At 35.9% G+C, this 25,392-nt stretch overlaps 1 protein-coding gene across 1 annotated transcript; it reads left to right on the forward strand.

Annotated features, from left to right (window-relative positions):
- The first annotated feature begins 1,039 nt into the window (after nt 1-1,039).
- LOC107572840 (protein KHNYN-like) lies at nt 1,040-16,232 on the forward strand. Its single transcript, XM_016259272.1, has 9 exons — nt 1,040-1,546; nt 4,343-4,581; nt 4,893-5,027; nt 6,264-7,708; nt 11,274-11,404; nt 11,489-11,585; nt 11,821-11,928; nt 13,429-13,530; nt 15,272-16,232. The coding sequence occupies exons 2-9, from the start codon at nt 4,354-4,356 to the stop codon at nt 15,609-15,611; spliced, it is 2,586 nt and encodes an 861-aa protein (XP_016114758.1). The 5' UTR covers nt 1,040-1,546; nt 4,343-4,353; the 3' UTR covers nt 15,612-16,232.
- The last annotated feature ends 9,160 nt before the right edge of the window (nt 16,233-25,392 follow it).

Consider the following 25,392-nt stretch of genomic DNA (forward strand, 5'->3'; position numbering starts at 1 on the left):
TGTGTAATAAATTTTATGTTGAATCAAATAAAATATTTCTAAAGCTACAATAATAAAACTCTACTTGATACGTTCTCATTTAACACGAAAATAGCTTTAAATAATATTGTGTGGCTATTTTCACAGCCAAATTTGTTTAATTAATCGAAGCATCATGTAATTAATTAGATTAAAAATTTTAATCGACTGACAGCCCTAATTTTTATTAAATAATTCATCTCTTAAACAATTTCACTAGACTCAAATGTAAATATAGTAATGTAAATAGATACACCCACTCCCGAGCTCCGGAACACAACGCCGCTTTCTTTATTTGACCCACTTTACAAAAACATCTCCTATCGCTCCCATTACTTCTTACCTGCTCGTTTCGAAAGTTCCGAGCCTTCAATGTTTTAAAAACAGCGTTTAGACAGCATGAGAACGTTCCACTTTAGAACTTTGCAAACAAATGTTACTTTTGAATCTGAAACTAAACGTGAAGCTGAGATGTGTCAATACTGTTTACTGTGCTAACGTTTCCGTTAAGTGTTAAAAAAAACACTTTTTCTTGATTATGTTAGAGAAAGCATTAAAGGGATATTCTGTTTGATAGGAATGCTACTTTTGAACCGTCTGAAACGAAGAAACAACACATCAGACAAACGCGAATCTAGAATGTTTCAGATAACGTTCCATAAACAGATCACTCTGAACGAACGTTCCATTATGTTACAGTTTGAGAGAACGTCAGCTATGCTGAGTTTATGTACATTTTTATAGGGTTTCAAGCTTCGTCACACCACTTTTTAACTTCGGTGTTACATTAAAAAAGGAAAAGCTACAGTGTTTCACTGATATGTTGTGTATTCATCGTAAATGCTGTAGTGTGTCTGCATCTTCTTCAGTGCAATTATAAATTCAGTTATTAGTAGTAATTAAGTTAAGTTTAAAAACGAGTTCTGAAACATTCTGATGGCTAATGCATAAGTGAAGCGCGTAAGAAAGAAAGCATGTGAGATATGCGTGGATAATGAGAATGGGCTGGGGAGTTTTATTTGTAGGTTATACCTGTTTGCTGTGTACTTTAAACGGATGTGGCTTTTTGCGTCAGTGGAAATTCCCGCACGACTGCATCTGCATAAAGCCATAATGCAGTCTGCGTCCGTGGATTTGCCACGCACTTTCATATATATGAAGACATATCTGGTGTTTTGAAGTCGCGTCTGATCAGATGTCCCGCGTGTGTCTGCGTTTCTCGCCCGCAGATGACTGTGAGCACGCGTTAAAGCGCTCCAGCAGATTGTGCATGCGCCTGCTTTCTGTTCGTTACGGCGCAAAGTTTCCCTTCGCTTTCATTTTATCAACACTCATGATGAGCGCAACACAATGTGGACCAACGAGTCTTGCGAAACTACGGGCGGATTCTAAACCAAGAGAAGCCTTTTATAACCGAGCGGACTGAACGCAGAGTGAATCCGGAGCGCCGCAGAAGAGCGTCCCGACTCGCGCTGCGGGTTGTTTATCGCGAGCTGAAAGAGCACGGTTTAAAGTCCACACGATTATGGTAAGGACGCCGGTTTGTGCATATTTCTGTTTTGTACTTGTACTTGTGTTTTTGTAGATGAACAAGATGGTTGAGTTTTTCTTGGAGTCGGTTTCGTTCCTCTAGTAGTCGAAACGAATCTCGTTTTAGTCACTTTAGTACTATTTAATCGTTTGTCATATTTAATCGTCACTTTATGATATTTAATCGTTTGGCAGTCATTCTTGAGAAGTGGGACAAAACGGTGCAAAATTGAAAAAATAAAACCTTGTACTCAGACAAATGAAACTTACAAAGCTTTGCTTTGATACTACCTCCCAACTTTTCTCTTTTTTAACTAAATGTGCTTTTTTTTATAGCTTGGACTGTGTAATATAATTTCAGCTTTATCTTTAACAGCATTCGAGATGTTTTTAACATTTCAAAACACATTCTGGTGTTAGCAGACAGATTACACTTTCACTAATTCCACAACAAATATAAAATATCATAATGAAATATTATCAAAATATTCAACTGACGGAGGTGTCATTTGTAGTCATCTGAACTATCAAATACATTGAATCAGTCAATTACTGTATTAAAACAAACAGTGAGTATGTTATTGTTTATAAAGCTTTTATTCACGAGTCAGATTGAAGTATTGTGATATATGACTGGAACACAAGATCTTATGGTGGTGACGTCTGACAGTGTTGACAAATTTGGCATTTCTTTCACAAAACCAATGGAGTTCATGTGACAGCCATTTTATTTTTTTCTATTGATGCTAGATGCCGATGGCACCTGCTTCAGGAGAATACAATTATCCAAATATTTCAAATAATTTCCTCAGAGATTGGAAGATGGTGTTGACATATCACGACTGTGACACAGGAAATATTAACATTAGGATTTAAAATATTCTAAAACTAAAACTGAGCAGAGCCTGTGTGACACTGATGTACTCTGCAGAGCTGAACTGTGGCGAGGGGGTCGTTTAGAGTGACAGCTGCCCCTGATATTCCCTGAGTTTATTACATTTTATTGAATGTCTGACGGCGTTGACAAAAAGTGGGGACGCAACTTTAAAATCTTATGAAACATGCATGTGTCATTAAAACAACAACCTTGCTTTGATAGGAGATGTTATTAAGTGTTGCTTTTGATAAAACAAGCTCTTTTTCATCGTTAAAAAAACATTTTTATCCGTTTTATTGCATATGAATGCTTGAACCCTTCTCTGTGGACACACTGTTTTAGATGCAGTGAGAGGATATTAAGAAACACAGATTTGGGATGATAATGGTGTTAAATACATTCTATTATTAATCCCACATGACATTTACAATTGAAATTATTTATAAACCTAATAGCAGTTACCCTTGCTGGACCTGTTTTGTCCCACGTCTCAAGAATGACTGTGCTACGATTTTAATTGCGAAACCCGTATGAATAGTACTTGAATAAATATGTTCTAAGAACGTCTTGCTAACGTTCCCTTTAAGTTCTAAAATGGTATTTCTGAATGTTCTCTCAGAACCAGTGACTTGAAGTATTATCTTTTTGTTATTTTATTTTTTGGTTGTTTGAAGGTTAGCCAAAACTACCGGAATCCCTGATAGCACTCGTACATCACGGAGATGCATTTACATATATTTTTTTAGAGTGTTTGTTCATCTGTAATACGTCTATAGTATGCGTTTCCTATCAGATGTCAAAAAGACGTTTAGAAGATGTCTTTAAGATGTTTCTGATGTCTTAGAGACGTCTATCAGATGTTTGTACGCAGCAGATGCTTTCCAGATGAAGCGATCTTTAACAGACGTCTCGCAGACGTATGTGTGCTATCTGGGATGTTCTTTTACATTATGGATACATTACTTTTAATGTTCTCTAAACCATCTGAAACGTTTAAGTAGGAATGAAAAAATAACGTCATTAAAGACCACACTCTTAAAAAATGCTGGGTTAAATTCAACCCAGTGCTGGGTAAAATAGGGACAAACCCAGCAATTGGGTTGTTTTGACCCAGCGGTTGAGTTACTACCCAGAAGGTTGTGTTAAACATTTAACCCAACCGCTGGGTCAAAACAACCCAATTGCTGGGTTTGTCCCTATTTTACCCAGCACTGGGTTGAATTTAACCCAGCATTTTTTTAGAGTGCAGATAACTTTGAATGAAACGTTACTTGAAGAAATTATTTGGACCCCGAGATCGCCAATATTAGTATACTTTTTGGATTTCATTGATGAAAACTTCTGCTAATATGCTGAAATTGGACTTTATATATTTTTGGATTTCAATTAGCTTGTTCTTGTTCTATCTCTTCTTAAGCTCCAAATTAATGCATGCTGTTGATGGTTTTGTCTATTTGTGGTTTGTAATTTGTGGAAAATCAATAAACATATAGTCGTTACAGGAAGAACGTTTGTTCCTGTTTATAAACATGATTATACACAGGGTTTCAAGGTTTTTAAACACCTTTTCTTTGTTACACTCATTCCTCAAACATCTTTTTGAGAAAAAAAAAAAACATTATGGAACCAGTTAATCTTTAATCGGTCATATTTGAATAACTGAAAAAGAATAATAATATATACTTGATTGGCCAGTACATATAGTGATCATACAAGTAACCCAAATCTGAATTTGCCAGCGGCATTAAACCTTCTGAAAGGCACTCAGAGTTTTGTTTGAGGCCTTCGGTAGAAAATAAACTAACTGAACTTTAACTGAACTGATCATATTCCATCTTGGTCCAAGGTTGGTCTTACTGTTCAGTAATGCTGAATCATGAGCATCGACTCATGTGTTCCTTCTCACGTCTCTTTCAGTGAGTTGCATCATGGCTCTCTCAGGTCTCACTATGGACGGCTGTGGATCCCAGCAGGAGGTTGAGGATGAGTTCACCTGTGCAGGTGTGTTGAGGGGGGCGCTGGTGACACTGCAGCCCACTGTCGAGCGAATCTTTGGGGTGAAGCTGAGAATCGGAGGAGAGGACGCTCTGTCTGCGCAGAGCGGACAGATTTGGCTGCAGATGCTGGGGACTGGAAAAGAAGTGCAGGCAGCGAAGGTGCTTCACACACTTTAGACTTAGTCAGATGGACTCTGTGTACCTAAAGTGAACAACAACAACATTTTCTTATAAAGTCCTGCATGATGTGGGAAAACAAGTCTAAGCATCATAAACAACATCTAATTTTCATCACGTTGCATGGCTGTAAAACTGCACCTGCAATGAAAACAGACATGACTTTTAGTTCATGTCTTCCCATCACAGATGCATGTATTGGTTTAAGGATTCAAAGGCCATAATTACAATAGAAATGTCTCCTATTAGAATTGCTGAGGGTTTACTCAACTTATATGTTATGCATCTTGTAGCTTTTAGTGAAAGGTGTGGTCAATCAGGAAGCTCAGCAAGAGATCCAGTTTCCTGAAGTGCTGCACTGTGTCTTCTGTGGTGCTAAAGGGCTGTTTATGGATTGCCTGATTAAAAATACCTCCGCTCATATAGTGGTGAGTAAAAAGTGTTTTCTAAAGATCATTTGTGCTACTGCTGTATTTTCTGGTATAGTTTCAATGCTACTGTATTGTAACCCCTATTAAGAGTATATAGCTGAAGGTTTTTATGTGTAAATATGTTACTTTTCTTTGCACAGCACAAAAACATTCGAGCCAAACCTGATTTTTCATAAACTTTGTTTATGAAACATTTCCGTTCCGATCAAAATTGCTCAAATATCTGAAGATGGTGTGTGCATGAACGAGCTTGATTTTCCACCACGCCTCCCTGCAGCAACGCCTTTTTTACTATGCATGACATAATTTCCATATGCATATTTCCATCCAGAAGTAATTCTACCACCTTTGTTACTCGAAACTAGGAAAACAGAAGGTGAGACAGACACACTAAAGTGGCCTCTGTGCCCAAAAAGAAAGATATTTCGCTGCTAAAAATAATTTTCTGTCTTGCTGTCCTGAAACATATCTAAACATCCATAAAACAAGATAAAGCTTACCTAAGAAAATCAAAATGCATAAAATGCATGATTGATGTAACAAAAAATAAAAATGCATAAGATCGAAGATGAACATTACATAAAAATGCCATAAAAAAGACATGTTACTTGAAAGAAAATGCATAAAATGCAAGATAACAGTTAGCATGAAAAAGTGCATAAAATTTAAGATAAATGTAACAGGAGAAACAAAATAAAATTGTGTAAACTTCAAGACAAATGTAAAATGAAAATCAAAACAAACTAAATAAAATGCAAAATGAATGTTACATTGAAAACTAAAAAAAAAAGTAAGAGAAATGTTTCTTGATAAAATACATAAAATGTAAGATAAAGGTTGCCTGATAAACAAAATAAAAATGCATAACTTGTGCTTTCTGTATTCGGTTCTGAATATTACTTGGACACTAATAATAAAAGAGTGTGCATGCATGGTCCACATTTTGTAGATATTTAAAACAAGTAATAAAAAAAAGGTGTATTAGGAAATGTATGCACTTTTCTATTATTTTTTGAGGCCCCAGGAGTGAGTACACTTTGATTCTTTGTTGACTTCATGCACATATTCATTCAGTATTTATTTCTTTAAACTCAACATTTTGCTGCACTTTTAAATCCAATTTTTCAAGTCTGACACTAAATTGTAAGGTTGCTTACCGAGAGTAAGTTTCAGCATACATATTATGATCCAGCCTATGTTAATGAACATTACTTGACTAAATCTGTCCTACAGGTGGGATCCCAAGGCATCGTCCTCATAACCGGGCTGGCGGAACCTGTAGTGAAAGCCTATTCCTTTATTACAGACTTGGTGGAGAAGTACAAGAGCAGCCAGGGACGGCGTACTGAGGCTGGACTCGAATCCTTGGAGTCGCGTCGGGCCTTCAAAGCCATCGTGGAGAGTCTGGAGGACCGTCACACCCTAGACCTGCTAGTGTTACCTGTGCTGGTGAAAGAGGTTCTGCTGAATTTGGTGAAGCAGTCCGGATTGGACTCGTATGCAAAGCGGGAGCGGGAAGGTCTGATCCCATTCGAAGGCAATGGATCATGGGCGATGCAGAGAACTGTTGATGAAATTGATTTTGGAGGCTCTGAAGGACATCTGAGATCGAATTATAATGCAGAGAACTCGCCTTCCCAGCAGCCAGGTCTTTTTCCACAATCTGCCCATCACAGAATTAACGGCACAGATGATTTCGACAGCAAATCCTACAATCCTTTTTCCCAAGGTTTGACCCTTTACCCAACACACTTTGAGTCACCAGAACGAGGTTCGCCACAAGAAACTAAATCTGAGACGCCATCGCAGGACGCTGTTCTGTTGTCCGCGAGGAGCAGAGAGGATTTCGACCACCTTCTCATGTTCTTCACCACAATGGGATTTGCCGAGGATGTGGTGCAAGCTGTTCTAACCAGAACCGGCCCCAAAGAAGCCTCGCAGCTTCTGGATTTGATCCAGCAGGAGCAGGACAAAACTGGCCAGCGAAACCGCCACAGCAAGTCCCAGAATGTGATGGGAATTGGTGGAGAAATGCATGAGGCACTTCAGATACTCGAAGCCAGTAAAGGAGAACCCAACGCTAAAGAGGAAGACTTTGTCTTGGACGTGTTAAAGAAGGCCGCGGCCACTTGTGGCTACACCGAGGAGACAGTAATGGAAGTGTGCAGCAATCTACCCGAGCTCAAGCCACACGAGCTGCTCATGCAGCTGCAGAAACAAGGAGAGGTGAACAGGACGAGAGGTGGCAGTAAAAAAGCTGATTGGAAGATCGGTCCAAATTCAGATGCAGATCTCGACACTGGGCGTGGAAAGGCTGGAGCAGAGATCCACACATCCAAACCAGTGAACATTAATGGCAGGCCTTCATCGGTGAGAGGCCCACCGCAGACGACATATTCCTTTGAAACCTTGGAATCCGAAGTACAACCAATGGATTCAAACGTCCAATCACCTCCACGGACTATCCATCAGAACCTGGATTTGAGTTCCCCAAATATCTCCAACAAGTCCATTGCACACAAACCTCAAAATGACAGATCAGGTGCAGCATCTGTGGTCACAGGATCTCAGCGGTTCCTCGAGAGCCTCAAGACGCCTTTCACACTGCAGCTGTCGGACGAGCCTGGTGACCCCATGCTGCGTCAGATCATCATCGATGGGAGCAATGTTGCAATGAGGTAAAAAACACAATATGATGTGTCTTGTAGTGGTCAGAATGAGAACAGAGAGGGTGTGTTTCGGTTGACTCCTTGATTCTCGCAAAACGCATCATATGCATTCTTCTCTGTCAACAGTCCATCTCTATAGTGTGTTGTTGTACTTAAAAAAAATAGCAAGTATTGATTGGAATTTCAGACGTAGTGACTGATATCTTTTGGCATTCGGCATCTTTTTTTTTTTTTAAGTATTGTGTCTGTAGCCATTACAAACTACAGTGCAACATTCTTAAATCAAAAAACATTTTCTTGCATTTTCTAAGATGCATGACATCTTAAGGCATAAGATGTCATGTTAAGGTTTACTAATAGACAGTGTGTGAATTACACAGTGACCATCGGGCACTTGGGGGGCACATGTTTTTTATGTTTTAAATAGGGCTGTCAAGTGATTATTTAAAAAAAAATTTAATTACATAATGTGCCGATTAATTAATCAAATTAATCTCAAATTAATGAGATTAATCAATTAACATGTACATCATGTGCCGATTAAAGATAAAGTTATTATTAAAGATAATACTTATCATTGTGTTAATTTAGAAAGAAAACACTAAATAGACATTACAAAAAGGTAGCTGAAATATAAGTAGCTTTAGAAAGAAATATTTTAATTCAACATAAAAAATACGAATAAGTAGTGAACTATGAAATTATTTGAAAAAGAAACGATACTCTGAATATAAAACTAAATGAGCCAGTAGGTGGCGGCAAAGCCCTGTCTTAAGTGAGTCATTCAAACATTCATTCAATCGATTCGTTCAAATGGCTGATTCATTCAGAAACTAAGCAAGTGACTGCCTTTATGAATGGTTCACTGAATCATTGATTCTCTCGATTCATTTAAAAACTTGGATTCATTAATGAAACAGCGCTGTGTGTTGATCTGAGACGCACAACAGTTCTCCTAGGGCTTTATTTTCATTAGTGAAATTACTGACAATGTGTCTAAAATGTAATTATTCACACCTTTACCTTATCTTCATTTTTAGGTAAAAACGTTTATGTAACCTATTTTTGTCTTTCTACCAGCCAATAATGATTCTGAAAGAAAATATGCAGTGTTTGTTATAGTAACACATGCAGCTTTCACGCGCCTCTGACGGACAGAACCGCGCTCTTGTATTTCAGCGGTGCTGTTAATGTTATGGTAATTTTAGCAAATAGTTTGCTCCATAAATTCAGTTCAGCAGCATTAAGTTGAAGAGGGTAAACTTTATCACTCGATTGAATCTACACGTGCATTTTAGCTGTTCTTGCTCCGTCCAAGCAATAGATGCACGTCTTTGATTGAGCGCTGTAGCGTATTCTTCAACCGCTCAGGTACTGTCAAAACGTCCCTTTTCAGGAGCTGCCAAAATTATATTTTAAAATCAGTTAGGGCTATAGAAATGCATATTAATATTTACAAGTAAATCTCCATAGCCGTCTTTCTATTTGACCCCCCTACATCAAGCCTTCTTTAGGGGGGTCAGACCCCCCCATAATTCGCACTCTGCTAATAGATAGATATCACCGTACTTTGACCAGCTGATTAATCACAGTACATTGAGACAATTGTTGTGTATTAAAAGTTTTCTTGAATTAAGTGTTTAAAAAACGGAATGTCAGCCAAGTCAAAAATTCTTGTTTGGTTTTGTTGACATATTAGAGTTAAAGGTTTTTAAAGAGGGGATTTTGGATTTCTCTTTTTATCACTCCAAAAATCAGAAAATACTGTCAACAGCCAAAAATAAAAAACTTTTACAATTTTTTAGGAATAAAATGTATACAATCAGGTAAATGACATACAGTATGAACAAACCCCTCAGTAAAAATCTTCAGAATATAGAGAAGAATAAAACTGTAAGTTTGGTGTCTGTAAGTGCTGCTGAAGTGGAGATAAAACTCATTTTGAGAAAAAAAACTTTTACAATTTTTTAGGAATAAAATGTATACAATCAGGTAAATGACATACAGTATGAACAAACCCCTCAGTAAAAATCTTCAGAATATAGAGAAGAATAAAACTGCTAAGTTTGGTGTCTGTAAGTGCTGCTGAAGTGGAGATAAAACTCATTTTGAGAAAACGGCCTTTGAAGATTGTATTGTACATATGCAAATAGACAAAGTGCAATAATAAAATCATGTGAATGAAATCTGAACAAACCCCTCAGTGAAACCCTTCAAAATATAGAGAGAAATAAAACTGTAAGTTTTGATGTCTGTAAGTGCTGCTGAATTGGAGATAAAACTCAAACAGCCTTTAAAGATATGTACTGTGATTGAGATCTACAAACGCAAATAGACAAAATGCAATAATAAAACCAGGCAAACGATATATCAACAAACCCCTCAGTAAAAACCTTCAGAATATAGAGAGGAATAAAACTGTAAGTTTTGATGTCTGTGAGTGCTGCTGAAGTGGAGATAAAACTCATTTTGAGAAAACGGCCTTTGAAGATTGTATTGTACATATGCAAATAGACAAAGTGCAATAATAAAATCATGTGAATGAAATCTGAACAAACCCCTCAGTGAAACCCTTCAAAATATAGAGAGAAATAAAACTGTAAGTTTTGATGTCTGTAAGTGCTGCTGAAGTGGAGATAAAACTCAAACAGCCTTTAAAGATATGTACTGTGATTGAGATCTACAAACGCAAATAGACAAAATGCAATAATAAAACCAGGCAAACGATATATCAACAAACCCCTCAATAAAAACCTTCAGAATATAGAGAGGAATAAAACTGTAAGTTTGGTGTCTGTAAGTGCTGCTGAAGTGGAGATAAAACTCAAACAGCCTTTAAAGATATGTACTGTGATTGAGATCTACAAACGCAAATAGATAAAATGCAATAATAAAACCAGGCAAACGATATATCAACAAACCCCTCAGTAAAAACCTTCAGAATATAGAGAGGAATAAAACTGTATGTTTTGGTGTATTTCAGTTCTGCTGAAGTGGAGAAGCAAACTTGTTTTGAGAAAACTCCTTTAAAGTTATGAAATTTACTGATGGATATAGCACTAATAATATAACACTTAAAAGTGTAATTTGGATATTTTCTTTTAACTATTCTGAAAGAAGACATGTTATGGAGTTTTTTTTATGAAAAATTGGTCAAAAGTACGTGAAAAAAAACTATGTGCCAATAGGATCAGGAAAATACATGTTTTTGCTTTGAATTATTTCTCTCTCTCTAGTTCTTGTTTTAAGCATAAACTCAGTTAATTTTGAAACAAGACTTCTTCATATCTTTTGTCGTTTTGCATCTCCAGTAATTGTATCTTGATTTAAGCATGTTTAGATATTTGTGCTGGAAGACGAGACAGAAATACAGAGGAAATGTCGTGTCGTGTCTTGTCAGGTAATATGTTCTGTGCAGTGCATTTAGTGAATTTATAGGGAGTGAATGTTTAAGTGCACTAGTTCTGCATCGCTTTTGACATTATCTGACATGAGCTAGGGAGTGAAATGAAACACACCCAGGGTAAAGTGTAAAGAGCAGCAGAATTGTGAATCTGATGCATATCCTCCGCAGTCACGGTTTGGGGGTGTTTTTCTCCTGTCGAGGCATCGCTCTGGCCGTACAGCAGTTTTGGGCGAGAGGTCATCGTGAAATCACTGTGTTCGTCCCTCAGTGGAGACAGAAGAACAACTCAAAGGTTAAAGGTGAAGCTCACTTTATGCTGTGACATCTCAGTTTATTGTGACAACAGTGAGTGTGTCATCATGTGGCTCTTGTGTCTTCTGTAGAAAAGCAATACATGAATGAACTCCATGAGAAGGGCTTTCTAAAATACACTCCATCCAGAGAGGTCGAGGGCAAGAGAATCAACTCATATGATGACCGGTAATTAACCATTTCATCTCAAATCAACACAATCATTTATGTTAAACTGTGTGATCCAAATAGATGGATATTTTACATGCAATTCAAATGCATAAATCTTAAATTTAGGTTTGAATATTTGTTGAGTGCAATAGTGTGCAGCAAATCACTTGCAGCTGAGGCGTAAACTAAAATAGGAAATGTGTAGGAAAGAAATCAGTGCTGATTCATTAGTTAATGAGTGATTGTTTGTTAGATTCATGCTGGATCTGGCGCAGAAGACGAAAGGAGTGATTGTGACTAATGACAACCTGAGAGATCTGGTGGATGAGTCGCCTGTGTGGAGAGACATCATAAAGAAAAGGTGGGCATCGATTAAAATATTGCAATATTTCTGAATTATATTATTAGTAAATTTCAGTATTGCATAAAGTATATTTACAGTCATTTGCTCTCGCTGTAGGAGCCTATTTTTGTTCAGATTCAGTAACCATTGTTATATTATGTGGTGCATTTCAGCTTTGAATAGTTTGGTTTGGATTGTTCGCACTTGTAAACTTACTTTATTCACGTGTACAATTAAGACAAATATTCTGTATTTTACATTGAAAATGTGTACTATGTTGAAATTGTGTACTGGCTCTTTAAGAATCGCGTCTGTTAAGTCAGGCGGCAGTGCGTTCTTTGGAATACAGCGGAGTCACACAGTTTTCTTTACCGCATCCGTGATATTTAAGATGTAAGATTATATTTTGTTTCTTTAATTTTATTTTTAATCAAAAACTTTTAGTCAAGATTAAAGCAGTATATTGAACAAGAAAAACGGAGTACATGGATTGCTTTATTGGACACGGAGCGAGTAAAAACGAAAGTGAAACTGATGCGCACTCACATTAGTAAAGAAGTTAAATGTGAGCCAAAATCATCACAATTAGAAGAACCAAAGACTTAAACTACTTCAGTCTGTGTGCATTGAATTTATTTAATATACGAGTTTCACAATTTGAATTGAATTACTGAAATCCAGTGTTTGGAGACATAAAGGAAAGTTCAACAACTAAAGGACAAGTTAAGTTACATGCAGAATCAAGCACTTATAAAAAAGCCATAACAAAAAGGGTTTTCACGACTAGTGCTGTACCGATTGACAAAAAGGCTGAAGACTATGACAAACTTTCAGATCAAAGATTGCAAAATACACATGCCAACAGCCAGAAGAAACCATGTGTCTTATTGGACACGGAGCGAGTAAAAACGAAAGTGAAACTGATGCGCACTCACACTCGCTTTGTCCCCATCTCAGATTTTATTTACCTAATATGTGACCCTGGACCACAAAACCAGTCATAAAGATCAATTTTGGGAAATTGAGATTTATACATCATCTTAAATCTGAATAAATAAGCTTTCCATTGATGTATGGTTTGTTAGAATAGGACAATATTTGGCTGAGATGCAACTATTTGAAAATCTGGAATCTGAGGGTGCAAATTTTTTTTTTAAGTTGTCCAAATGAAGTTCTAAGTAATCAAATTTAGTTTTGATATATTTACGGTAAGAAATTTACTAAATATCTTCGTGGAACATGATCTTTACTTAATATCCTAATGATTTTTGGCATAAAAGAGAAATGTATAATTGTGACCCATACAATGTATTGTTGGCTATTGCTACAAATATCCCCCAGCGACTTAACACTGCTTTTGTGCTGCAGGGACACATGTGTTATGATTGTTTTATGTGTAAAGCGAGGTCTTCATATTTGAAGCTTAAAATGGTCCCTTTGACGGTAGCTCACTAGGTTTTGTCTGTGTGAATAGGGTTTTGTATCCACTGTCATTTAGTGATGAAAGTGTTGTTTCAGTTTGCTTCAGTACGTGTTTGCCGACCATCTCTTCATGTTACCTGACGATCCTTTGGGCCGCGGTGGTCCTCATCTGAGAGACTTCCTACATAAACACAACAGGTGCTAACATCCACACCACATCACGCTGGCTTCTAGAGATCAGTGAATTGGGATTTTTTTTGATACCAGTTATTTTTCACTCAAGTGTCTGAAAATTGTGCACAGCTGTTCAAAAGTTTGAGGTTGTAATAAAGTATCTTCTGCTCACCAAGGCTGCATTTGTTAGTTCAAAAATACAGTAAAAACAGTGAAATATTATTCCAAATTAAAATAGCTATTTTCTATGTGAATGTATTGAAGATTTGATTTATTTCTGTGATGTGCAGCTGTATTTTCAGCATCATTCCTCCAGTCTTCAGTGTCACATGATCTTCAGAAATCAGTGTAATATGCTGATCTGCTGCTCGAGAAACATTTCTGATTATTATCAATGTTGAAAACAGTTGTGCTTCACAATATTTTTGTGGAAACTGTGATACATTTTATTTTTCAGGATTCACAGATGAATAGAAAGTTCAAAGGAGCAGCATTTAATGCATCCTTGATGAATAAAACTAATAATCTCTCAAAATAAATCTTACAGACCCTTAACTTTTGAACGGTACTGTACATAATTAATTTCTACTTTTGACACAAAAACATAATGCACTATTATTATAAAACCGATAATTCCGGTGCTTGATTCTGATTGGCTGAGCCGCGTTCGAAGCTGTTGTAAATGACGCTACAAAGTAACACACACCTTTGTTTACTTCTGTGTGTTGCTCGGCAACCACTTTGTAGCAACCACAACTGTTTCTGAGGAGCTACATTGTTTGGTGGAAGAACACTGTGTTTATTAATATCATTACACTTTATTTGCTCCGTTTTATTTTGTGAAACCGTACTACGTATATGGAATAACCGTTTTATAAAAGCAATAACCCCCGTGAAGCCGTGGTTTACAGTGAATTTATAACAGCTCCGCTTCACGTCGTACCTAACAACGCCCCTTAGCTGTTATAAATTCACTGTAAACCACAGCTTCTTGGGGCTTATTGCTTTAATATATTTAAATATGAATAATTATTATGCAATTATATTTGAGCAGGGAGTGCAAACTAATGGCCACAAGTATTTTGTATTTTCATCAGTATTATGTGTTTTGCTGAAAATGCAAACAGTCCATTAACACACGCTGATGTAATGGGATTGTTGGGTTTTGTTGTTTAGGAGATCCACCAAATGATGCCATTTATCTGTAGAACACCATTTTTTAAATATTAAAGCACTGTTAAATGATTAATGTCATAAAATATGTCACTATATGTGACCCTGGAGCATGAAAACAGTCATAAGTGTACATTTTTCTGAATTGAGATTTATCGTCATCTGAAAGCTGAATAAATAATATTTCCATTGATGTATGGTTTGTTAGGATAGGACAATATTTGAAAATCTGGAATCTGAGGGTGCAAAAAAATCTAAATATTGAGAAAATCATCTTTAAAGTTGTTCAAATGAAGTTCTTAGCAATGCATATTACTAATCAAAAATTAAGTTTTGATATATTTACAGTAGGAAATTTACTAAAAATCTTCATGGAACATGATCTTTACTTAATATCCTAATGATTTTTGGCATAAAAGAAAAATCTATAATTTTGGCCCATACAATGTATTGTTGGCTATTGCTACAAATATACCCCAGCGACTTAACACTGCTTTTGTGCTCCAGGGTCACATATGTTCTCAAAAATTTGACAAAAAAAACATTGTAAAATAACATGTGTTGTGTTGTGTTTGTGGCTGTACTTTCGCAGTAGTTTACCTGTTCCAGGCAGTCACTCATACGCAGGTGCATCTGCATCCTTTCCTCACTTGCCTGCGGCGGCGCACGCTCACACCGAAGTGCTGCGCTACCGAGACTGGACACCGGGAGGTCCCAGCAGAGGTCAGGGGTCAGGCAGAGGTCAGGGGGATGAGGGTGAGGGCTGTCAGGAGGTCAGGGAGAGGACGGTGGAGGAGACGCTGAAGCTGCAGCAGAGTTTAGTGCAGATCTTTCCTGCCCAGGAGAGCGTGATTATCATGATCCTGCAGTGTCACCCGAGGATCAGAGACGTCAGCCGACTCGCAGACCTCATCGTGGAGCAACAGGAATAAACACAGACGAGCAGAGGAAGACTACGACAGGCAGTGTCTGGTTTTGAATTGTGATCGGATGTACTGAGCAATACAAAAGAATATTCCTAACAAAATAAGTCTGTACGATTCCAGAGCTATTTGGAATTTCCCATCTGTCTTCTAATGTGCTTTAAATTTTAAACATAATTTATAATTTACATAAGTTATATTCAACAAGTGTGACTGATGAATACAACTTTGTAACATTTTTAAACTACAACTGTGCTTTAGAATGTGCTTTTAGGAGTTTTTAATCTGAAATGTTAACTCTTGATACTATTTATCTTCACATGCTCCTTTCTTAACGTAAGGATAATGAAGAGACGATGAGTGTTAGAGACCAAATCAAGCATAGAATATGTCTTAAAGAGTAAATTTTTCTTGTTTTCATGTTTTTCTTTCAGGGACGATGGATGTTGCTTTACTCTGGCATGTTTACATTTTGTATTTTTATACAGATGTTCATTAAAGTGCTCTGTCCCTATTAAACAGCAAGTTTTCTGCAATGTTATGTTTAAATGTGCAAATAAACTGGATAAAGTCAGGTTCAAAATTCTTGTTTGATTTTGTTGACATGTTAGATTAAAAGGTTTTTATAGAGGGGATATTGGATGTCTCTTTTTATCACTCCATGAGTCAGAAAATACTGTCAACAGACGAAAAGAAATGCAATTTCACCATGTTTTTAGGAATAAAATGCTATATATAAAATCAGGCAATTGACATATGAACAAACGCTTCAGTAAAAATCTTCAGAATATTGAGAGGAATAAAACTGCTAAATTTGGTGTCTGTACGTGTTACTGAAGTGGAGATAAAACTCATTTTCTGGAGGAAGCGTTATTGTAGATTATGGACTCTATGGTATTTTAGTTAAAAGCATCTTAATGCTGGATGTGTTTCAGCTTTTGTCTTCTCCAGATGTTAACTGATGGACTGGAGTGCTGTGGATTATTGTGATGTTTTTATCAGCTGTTTGGACTCTCATTCTGACGGCACCCATTCACTGCAGAGCATCCATTGCTGAGACACTGATGCAATGCTACATTTCTACAAACCTGATGAAGAAACAAACTCATCCTGATCTCTGATAAACTGAGGGTGAGGATATTTACAATTGTGGGTGAACTATTCCTATTCCTAAGATATCACAACAAAACACACAATATTTAAAAAAATCATCAGAGATCAGTTTGAAGTCTATTTGTGGAAACTAAAATTAAACTCACCATAAAATATAAATGTACCATCTATTTTCTAATTCCACGTTTTAGATCTTATTGTAAACTACTAATTCGTGCAAATGTTTCATTTTTAACAAAGTGTAAACCTCATAATGTTGACTGGAAATTCTGGTGAAAATTACAGACTCCTCCTCATTTAAGCCCCGCCCCTGTGTTTTTGAGAGACACGCCCACATCTTAACATCCAATCAACAACTGATGCACAGAGCCAAGTCCTGCCCTACATTTGTTCTTTATGGAACAAAGACCTGTTGCTGCTTCAGCTTCATGGTGACTTACTTTGATCAGAATCTGACGTAAAAGCAGCTCACCGTCTTGGCAGATGAACGGTCTTGTTTCAGCCCATATGTTTATATCTGAGAGTCTTTGCAGAACACAAGCTCCAGTGCCATCAGGTTCACCGATGGACCAGTGTCTGATCATGGAGCTGCTGTTATCCATCCATCCGAAAGCATCTTTAAACAAATAAAAATTTTCTGTCTAAATAACTAAATCATAAACTAAATAAGGCTTGGACTTTCTAATACAAAAACATAGCTAGGAGACAATTATATCAAACATAAATAAAATGCAGTTGTTTTTGAATTTTATGGAACAAAGACCTGTTGCTGCTTCAGCTTCATGGTGACTTTGATCAGAATCTGACGTAAAAGCAGCAGTCTTGTTTCAGCCCATATGTTTATATCTGAGAGTCTTTGCAGAACACAAGCTCCAGTGCCATCAGGTTCACCGATGGACCAGTGTCTGATCATGGAGCTGCTGTTATCCATCCATCCGAAAGCATCTTTAAACAAATAAAAATTTTCTGTCTAAATAACTAAATCATAAACTAAATAAGGCTTGGACTTTCTAATACAAAAACATAGCTAGGAGACAATTATATCAAACATAAATAAAATGCAGTTGTTTTTGAATTCTCAAATATTAACCCGTTTGGAAAACAACTAATTTATTCGGATCAATTACTCAGATAAAATCTATCAAAAATCTCATTATTATAATGCATTCAAATGTTTAAAAGAAGAAAAAAAAACAGTACAACAAATTATATGTGTCAAACTATACTGTATAATACTATACTGTATTATTTATTTTCATGTTACAAAAATGAGAATTGTAAAAGGAAAATTTTATGGAAATAATTTCTAATTACAAATATCTAAATGGTCCTAAAAACAGGAGTGAAATGTAATATATTTAGGCCTATAGGTAAGATTTATGTATATGAATTGCATATAAAATTGCCATCCATTTGGATTACACAGTTTTAACACACAAACAAACTAATAAACCTCAGTCATAAAACATCAGATTTCTGCAGGATTTCTCTTTAAAAACGAAATCTATTTTACTTTATTTAAATAATCGTATTTTCAAATAAGCATTAAATCTGTTAATTGTAAAAAGAATCTATGACATTTATTCAGTTAAAAGGTATGAACATGGTCAAAATATGGCTAACGGTGAAACAAGCAATATTCAGTTAAAATGCATGAGATTAAAACTGACTGGATTTATTGATGATAAATATGTAAATCTGGTTGTTGGGCGTTTAAAACACATTCAGTTTATTAGCACTATTACAGAAATCTGACCGGTTTCACTAAAGGTTATTATCGTTTACTAAATCTAAAACCAGAAATAAATCAAGGCAAGGCAACATTTCTAAATCTACTAAAAATAACCAAAACTGAAATAAAAACATAATATATATATATATAGATAGATATATAGATATATATATATATACATATCTTAAAATAAAAACGAATTCAAAAAACAGTATCTCAATGATACTAAAATAAGAATGGTTTTACCAAATATGCATCACATTAATTTTATTATTTTATGTTAAAATGGTGTAATGCAAATTAATTGAAATTTTATATGCAATTCAAATCTTAAATTTAGGGCTGATTTTTTTATATATTTTTTTGAGATAGAAATACTGCATGGTGCAGATGACCAGTGAATGTATTTACTGTGTCCTTACCATCATAGCAAATGAACGGATATTGACTTGTACATGAAACATCCCAAAACTCTCCAGCGCTATCGAAGGCACCACAATTGTCATTTCCACCTTTATTTTTTAAGTTATGCGAGAGTCAGACATTTTTAAGTCAGTTTAATATAATTTAAGTTCAAATAACTTGTACAGCCAATTTGATTATACTTAGAAACATAAGGGAGCAACTGAATTAAAAAAAAACTTTAAGTGGGTGGAAATTGTTTACAGTGCAGAAACATTCATATACACTTATTCAAATGCCAGCTGTAGAAATTAGTTTGAATTTATTTCATTTTATTTAAGCAATTATCTTATTTAATGGACAGTGGTAGAAGAACTCTAAGGAATTCACTCCAAGTAATTAAATAACTGATTAATATTTAGTGAACGATGCACATATACTTACCCAAAACAAACAACATGAGATTCATTTCTGGACCCATGGCTTCAGACGACTTTCTTCCTAAAATATGAAAGAAAAGATTTTAGAGTTTTTTGTCTTTCATCAGAAGATAGCAAAAGTGTTTTTACTTAAAAAAAAATTTTTTTTTTTAAAAGTTCAATGCCAAATTAAATCAACAGAAAACCAGATCGCCAAGCCACGTGAGAAACCCTTAAAGGGGTCATATGATGCGATTTCAAGTTTTCCTTTCTAAAAGAGGCAGAAGTCTTAGCAGTTTGTGTGTGCCAGTGTGATTTTATTTCTCTTTAAAGCTCAAGAGTACTCCAGCAAACTCCCAGAACGCAGCTTTGCAGTATCGTCGCTGAATAATAAATTGCTTGCGATGTTCCTTGGATTAACACATAAATGTAAACAGCTTCAAACATATAATATATTTTTCAAAGAAAATGATAAATTAGGCCATACAACATATAAGACAGATAAGATTGTTTTGTTTTGGAAAATATCTTGACATGTGTCCCTATATCTTCAGCCTTCATGAGAATGCAAAATATTTAATAAGCAGCACACAAACCAACCTGTCTGAAATAATAGGACATGGATTGGTTATTCTGTAAGGTTTTGTTCATTTTTTTTCAAATAACACGGGTTTGGGATGGCATGAGGGTGAGTAAATATGACAGTAATTTTTGTTCTAAGAAATGTTTCATTAAACTCTTACAGTGGAAGGTGAAGTCTTTAATCTTTAATAGTGCATAAGGATGCATAATACATTGTGTAATTAATGCCATATGTGATGATCTTTCAAGTATGACATGCAGCTTCAGAAACATTATAACCAAAATCTCTCACAGCAAACATATCTGTCCTCAGATTGTGTTTGCAAACACCATATATATATATATGAATTTCTGAATTGATTCACATGAATTCAAACTGATTACTCGTGGGTTTTCAAAGCAAACCACTAAACATATTCAATAAATAAACTACGAAATAGAAAGTATTTATAATGTGTAAAAACCAACAACAACAAAAATGTGAGTAAATATTGAACATGATCTATAACATCTCCATAGCTACCTCTGGTGGTGTACTTCTGAAGTTACAGGAGTGGATTTGTGTTGTATTTTAGTTATGAATTGTTAAGAATATGATGACATTGCACAACAAGAAAATCCGTTTTAGGGATTAGGAACAACATGTCATGTGAATAAAAGATGCCAATTTCACTTCAGGGTCCATTCAGGGCCGTAACCACCATAGAGTGATTTTTCCCCTCAGAATTCTAAGTTTCATCTCACATTTCTTTTCTTTTTTTTTATATACAGAATGAAAAATAGTTCATAAAAACAAAAAAATAGAATTGCAAGAAGAATTGCAAGTGTTCATGCGAACAGCTGGTGATGTTCTCAGTGTCTGAGCGCTTCTCTTTATTCACTTCATTTACAGAGTTGTGTAATCAACAGCATTCAGGCTAAATAAAAGCTTGAGGGGTTGAACATTTGAAGGTGAAGAATTTAAGAATTGTTTATTTGCATGTCATGTGACTATTAACCGACAGAGGAATCGCTGGCATAACCCATTAATTAATTCTTTGAACATCATATTTACACGCATGTAAGATGCAGTTTCAGCATTTGGGAAAAAATGACCTTATGCTACATCCTACGTCCTCCGCCGGAACGAACGCGTGTACGACAGTCAGCGGAAGCTAGAGATTACGGCTTATAAATATGGATATTTTTCCTGCAAAAATGCATCGATTCGCTTCAGGAGGCCTTTATTCACCCCACGGAGCCGTGTGAGGCACCTTTTATGATGGATGGACGCACTTTATTGGACTTCTTTTGGACTACTGAAAAATAACACCCATTCACTGCCATTATAAAGCTTGAAGGAGCCAGGACATTTTTTAATATAACTCTGAATGTGTTCATCTGAAAGAAGAAAGTCATATACAGCTAGGATGGCTTGAGGGTGAGTAAATCATGGGGTAATTTAAATTTTTGGGTGAACTATCCCTTTAAATCTTCAGTATGCCTATTGGTATGCCTTCCTTGCATCCTAAGACGGCGAAGAAACAAGCATGTGCAAAGAAGAAATTGACAAGCAACCTTTAACTCAAATAAATCTAAATTGACTTTATAAATAATAAATACAAGTGATTATAAATAACATACTATGTTAAGAACTATTTTGACCAACTAGCAGTTAACCAAGCGGTAACCAGCCTTACTTTTCACGTTCAGATGAGACCAATCTACCTTTATGTAACTAGCTTAAGAAGTTATGACCAGTCTATGACTAAGATGACTAACTTTGAAGACTATTCTAAGCATTTTATGCAAGCAGCAGGAAACATGATGCATGACTGGAAAAGCTGACTACAACAAACCTCCTTATTAATTTACATGAATGGTATAATAATTTACATGAAGCTATTTTGAGAGATCTCTGTGCTCTCTGTTTTGTTTTCATGAAATGAAAATCAATGGGGTTCATTGTTGTTTGATTCCTAACATTCTTCAAAATATATATTTTTTGTGTGTTCCCCGAAGAAAGAAACTCGTGCATTGGAACAACTTGAGAATTAATTAATTAATTAATTAATTAATTTAGTTCGTTAGTGACATGTAGTCCAATACTCAGAACTGTGCTCTGCATTTAACCCATCCAAGTGAAAGAAAGAACTAAAAGAAACATAGGAACCGTTTTCAGGCCAGTGATTCCCATGACTTTCCCTTTTGTCCCGTCACATACTGTATGTACAGTAATATAACCGTCAGTATGATTTTGACTGTGATTACTGTTATGACAGCAGCAGCAGCAGTCATTGATAAAGGCAGCAGAGCTCAGTGTTATGATGAAATATGACGGGGTTCCTCTGGGTTCGGCCCTGAACCGTCAGTCATGCCGTCTGACCGGTTTGTCAAGTTCAAGCGAACAAAAAATGGAACTGCCAACTATTTCTAGAAGTGGAGAGACTGAGAGAACGAGCGGAGGAAAGCTGACAGAGTGGAGGTATGTTAACTTTATCTGTTTTTATAGCCCCAAGAGAGCGTTTTATAGATGCTTTCAAGAAACAAGCGCTGTGTTTAATGTGTGTGAAGAGCGACAGCGGCATGTTTTCATCACATGGAGTTTATCTCTTTAAAGAATCGTGATGTAACCCTGTTACAATGAGAATGAAGAAGCCAGTGATGTATCAGAGCTATGTTGAGTTCTGTCACATCAAAACACTCTCTGCTGTATTATTTATACCATTATTAACCATTATTATTTTAAAATTAAAATATTTAAAAGCCTGTTTATAATATTTAGTGAATAGGGAATCGAACCCATGATCTTGGCGTTGCGAGCGCCATGCTGTAGTGTCTGAGTTTCAGGAGAGCACTTAATTCTTAAGAGCAAAAAAAAAATGTTAATAAAAAAATTGTTTAAATGCTGTTTATAATATTTGACATTTTGTGAAAAATTATTTTAAAAAAATATATATATAAGTATATATATATATATATATTAGAATATATATGTATATATATATATATATTTATTTATTTATTTAAAAAATTTTCTTATGTTCTTATATCATTTTCTTATGTTTATTTTTTTGGTAATGTCTGAGAAGGTTTAATGTTGATGTTTACTCTTTACCTGTTTACCAACGAAGCACACACTGATAAAATGCGTCGTAAATTGATTATGCCAAATAAATAAATGCAAATCAGTAGAGGGATAAAGCAACTATTTTCGTTATTTGCATAGCAAAAAAAATAATCCCTCTTTTTTGCACATTTAAAAGTCTATAAAAATATTTATTTACTGTGCTGAACTCCAAATTTTCCAAGATGACTAATATTTTATGCCTTAGGTTTAAATTGAATACTGACAGATGTCATTGTAATGACCTTCAGTGTGAGTTACAGGGAAAAATTAGGCATGCGTTTATGGAAAACAGTGTCATATGAAAAGGTCAGATATGCAAATGAACGCAACTAGACAAAGACTTTATAACAGCGATCCAGAGACAGACAGCAATGAGGTTTTCCACTCAGAAACATTGGTAGGTGATGTGTTTTCTGACATTAGTGTGAGTCCAGCTCATTTCCAGTGTCACTTCGCTCAGGGTTTTATTTCACTGAGCTGCATCAGAGCGACACACCAGGATGAAAGCAACCCGCCGCTGAGTGTTTCAGGAGGCCTGGACGATCCCCGCAGCTCTCCTCTGATATGATGAGAGTGGGTAAGATCAGATCCAGTCATAATAAACCTGAATACAGCCCTTTGTTCGGCTTTGACTCATGGGCTATTGTAGGAGGCTTTGTGAATGTCTGTGACTCACTGCTTCAAAAGAGAGTGAGAACGAGAAGAAGTGCTCTGATCCCAGATCAGTGTTAGACGGAGGCATTAAAGACCAGCTGCATGACGGATCTGATCTGAGGGCAGGATTCGTGGCTTTCATTGAAGGCCCGAGGGGCGATTTCATGCCAAATGCTTCTACAAATCCTTTTTTTGTTGTCTAGTAAAAAACTTAAAACAAGAAAAATTTACTTGAACATCTTGAATTAGGTTTTTTTTCTTACCCTATTTTTTAATCTTTTTTCCAGCGTACGTCTAAGCAGATGTGTTGAGATTTACTGTTTAAAAGTTTGGGGTTTTACGGTTTTGAAAGTCTCTTCTGCTCACCAGCGCTGCATTTATTTGATCAAAAATATAATAAAAATAGTGAAATATTATTATGATGTAAAACAGCTGTTTTCTATGTGAATCTCTGTTAAACTGTAATGTATTTCTGTGATGCGCAGCTGTATTTTCAGCATCATTCCTCCAGTCTTCAGTGTCACATGATCTTCAGAAATCAGTATAATATGCTGATCTGCTGCTCGAGAAACATTTCTGATTATTATCAATGTTGAAAACAGTCGTGCTGCACAATATTTTTGTGGAAACTGTGATGCATTTTATTTCTCAGGATTCACAGATGAACAGAAAGTTCAGAAGAACAGCATTTATTTGAAATAGAAATCTTTTGTAACATTATAAATGTCTTTACTGGCACTTTTAATCAATTTAATGCGGCCTTGTTGAATAAAAGTAAGAATTTCTATTACAAATCTGGTAATTCAAGATAATATTCTCTGAAAATCATTCTTTTTATCGCAAACTATAGGGAATTTTTATTTTATTATTTATTTGATTTATGTATTTATTTATTGTAGTGTATGAGCTAGAAGAGTATTGTTTGACGTACAACATGAAGAAACGAAATGGGATTCACTGAAATCAAAGTATTTTGCTGCACAGAAGACACAGGTGTGTGTGTGTGTGTGTGTGTGTGTGTGTGTGTGTGTGTGTGTGTGTCAGAAATATTCTCTGTATCCAGTTCATTTCTGCTTGGACAACAGCAGACATTTGGTTACACAGGTGTGTGTGTGTGTGTGTGTGTGTGTGTGTGTGTGTGTGTCAGAAATATTCTCTGTATCCAGTTCATCCTGTTCACCTAACTTCACCTTGTACGTGACACAAGTAGGCTTGTGCTCGTTTGTTTTGTAGGTAGACGCTCTATAAATATCCCTGCTGTCACAGTTGTTCTTGTTCTGTTCTTTTTTGTACGTCTTTGTGTCTTGTTTGTTGTTTTTTAAATCTCAAAATATTAAAGAATTAGATGGAGCGTTTGTTAGCGGTTGAATATTGAACTTTGCGTCTCAGTGCTTTAGGAAAATTAAGTGCATTTGCATGTTTTGTCTGTGTGTGTTTTTGGTTCCCCAAATACCTTTCAGTGAACAGGTTTTAAAGGAATATATTACGCAAAATTGAAAATGAGCTCACCCTCAGTTCATCCGAGATCAGGATGAGTGTGTTTCTTCATCAGGCTTGTAGAAATGTAGCATTGCATCAGTGTCTCAGCAATGGATGCTCTGCAGTGAATGGGTGCCGTCAGAATGAGAGTCCAAACAGCTGATAAAAACATCACAATAATCCACAGCACTCCAGTCCATCAGTTAACATCTGGAGAAGACAAAAGCTGAAACACATCCAGCATTAAGATGCTTTTAACTCAAATACATTGAGTTCATAATCCATAATAACTCTTCCTCC

The sequence above is a fragment of the Sinocyclocheilus grahami genome, unplaced genomic scaffold, assembly GCF_001515645.1.
Source record: "Sinocyclocheilus grahami isolate Dianchi unplaced genomic scaffold, SAMN03320097.WGS_v1.1 scaffold1819.1, whole genome shotgun sequence".
NCBI lineage: Eukaryota > Metazoa > Chordata > Actinopteri > Cypriniformes > Cyprinidae > Sinocyclocheilus > Sinocyclocheilus grahami.

Excerpts from the sequence above, each read along its gene's own strand:
- LOC107572840 (XM_016259272.1), top strand. The coding sequence starts at position 4,354 with ATGGCTCTCTCAGGTCTCACTATGGACGGCTGTGGATCCCAGCAGGAG. Across the intron at positions 5,028-6,263 it reads ATACCTCCGCTCATATAGTG|GTGGGATCCCAAGGCATCGT; the intron begins GTGAGTAAAAAG and ends TCTGTCCTACAG. Across the intron at positions 11,586-11,820 it reads ATCAACTCATATGATGACCG|ATTCATGCTGGATCTGGCGC; the intron begins GTAATTAACCAT and ends ATTGTTTGTTAG.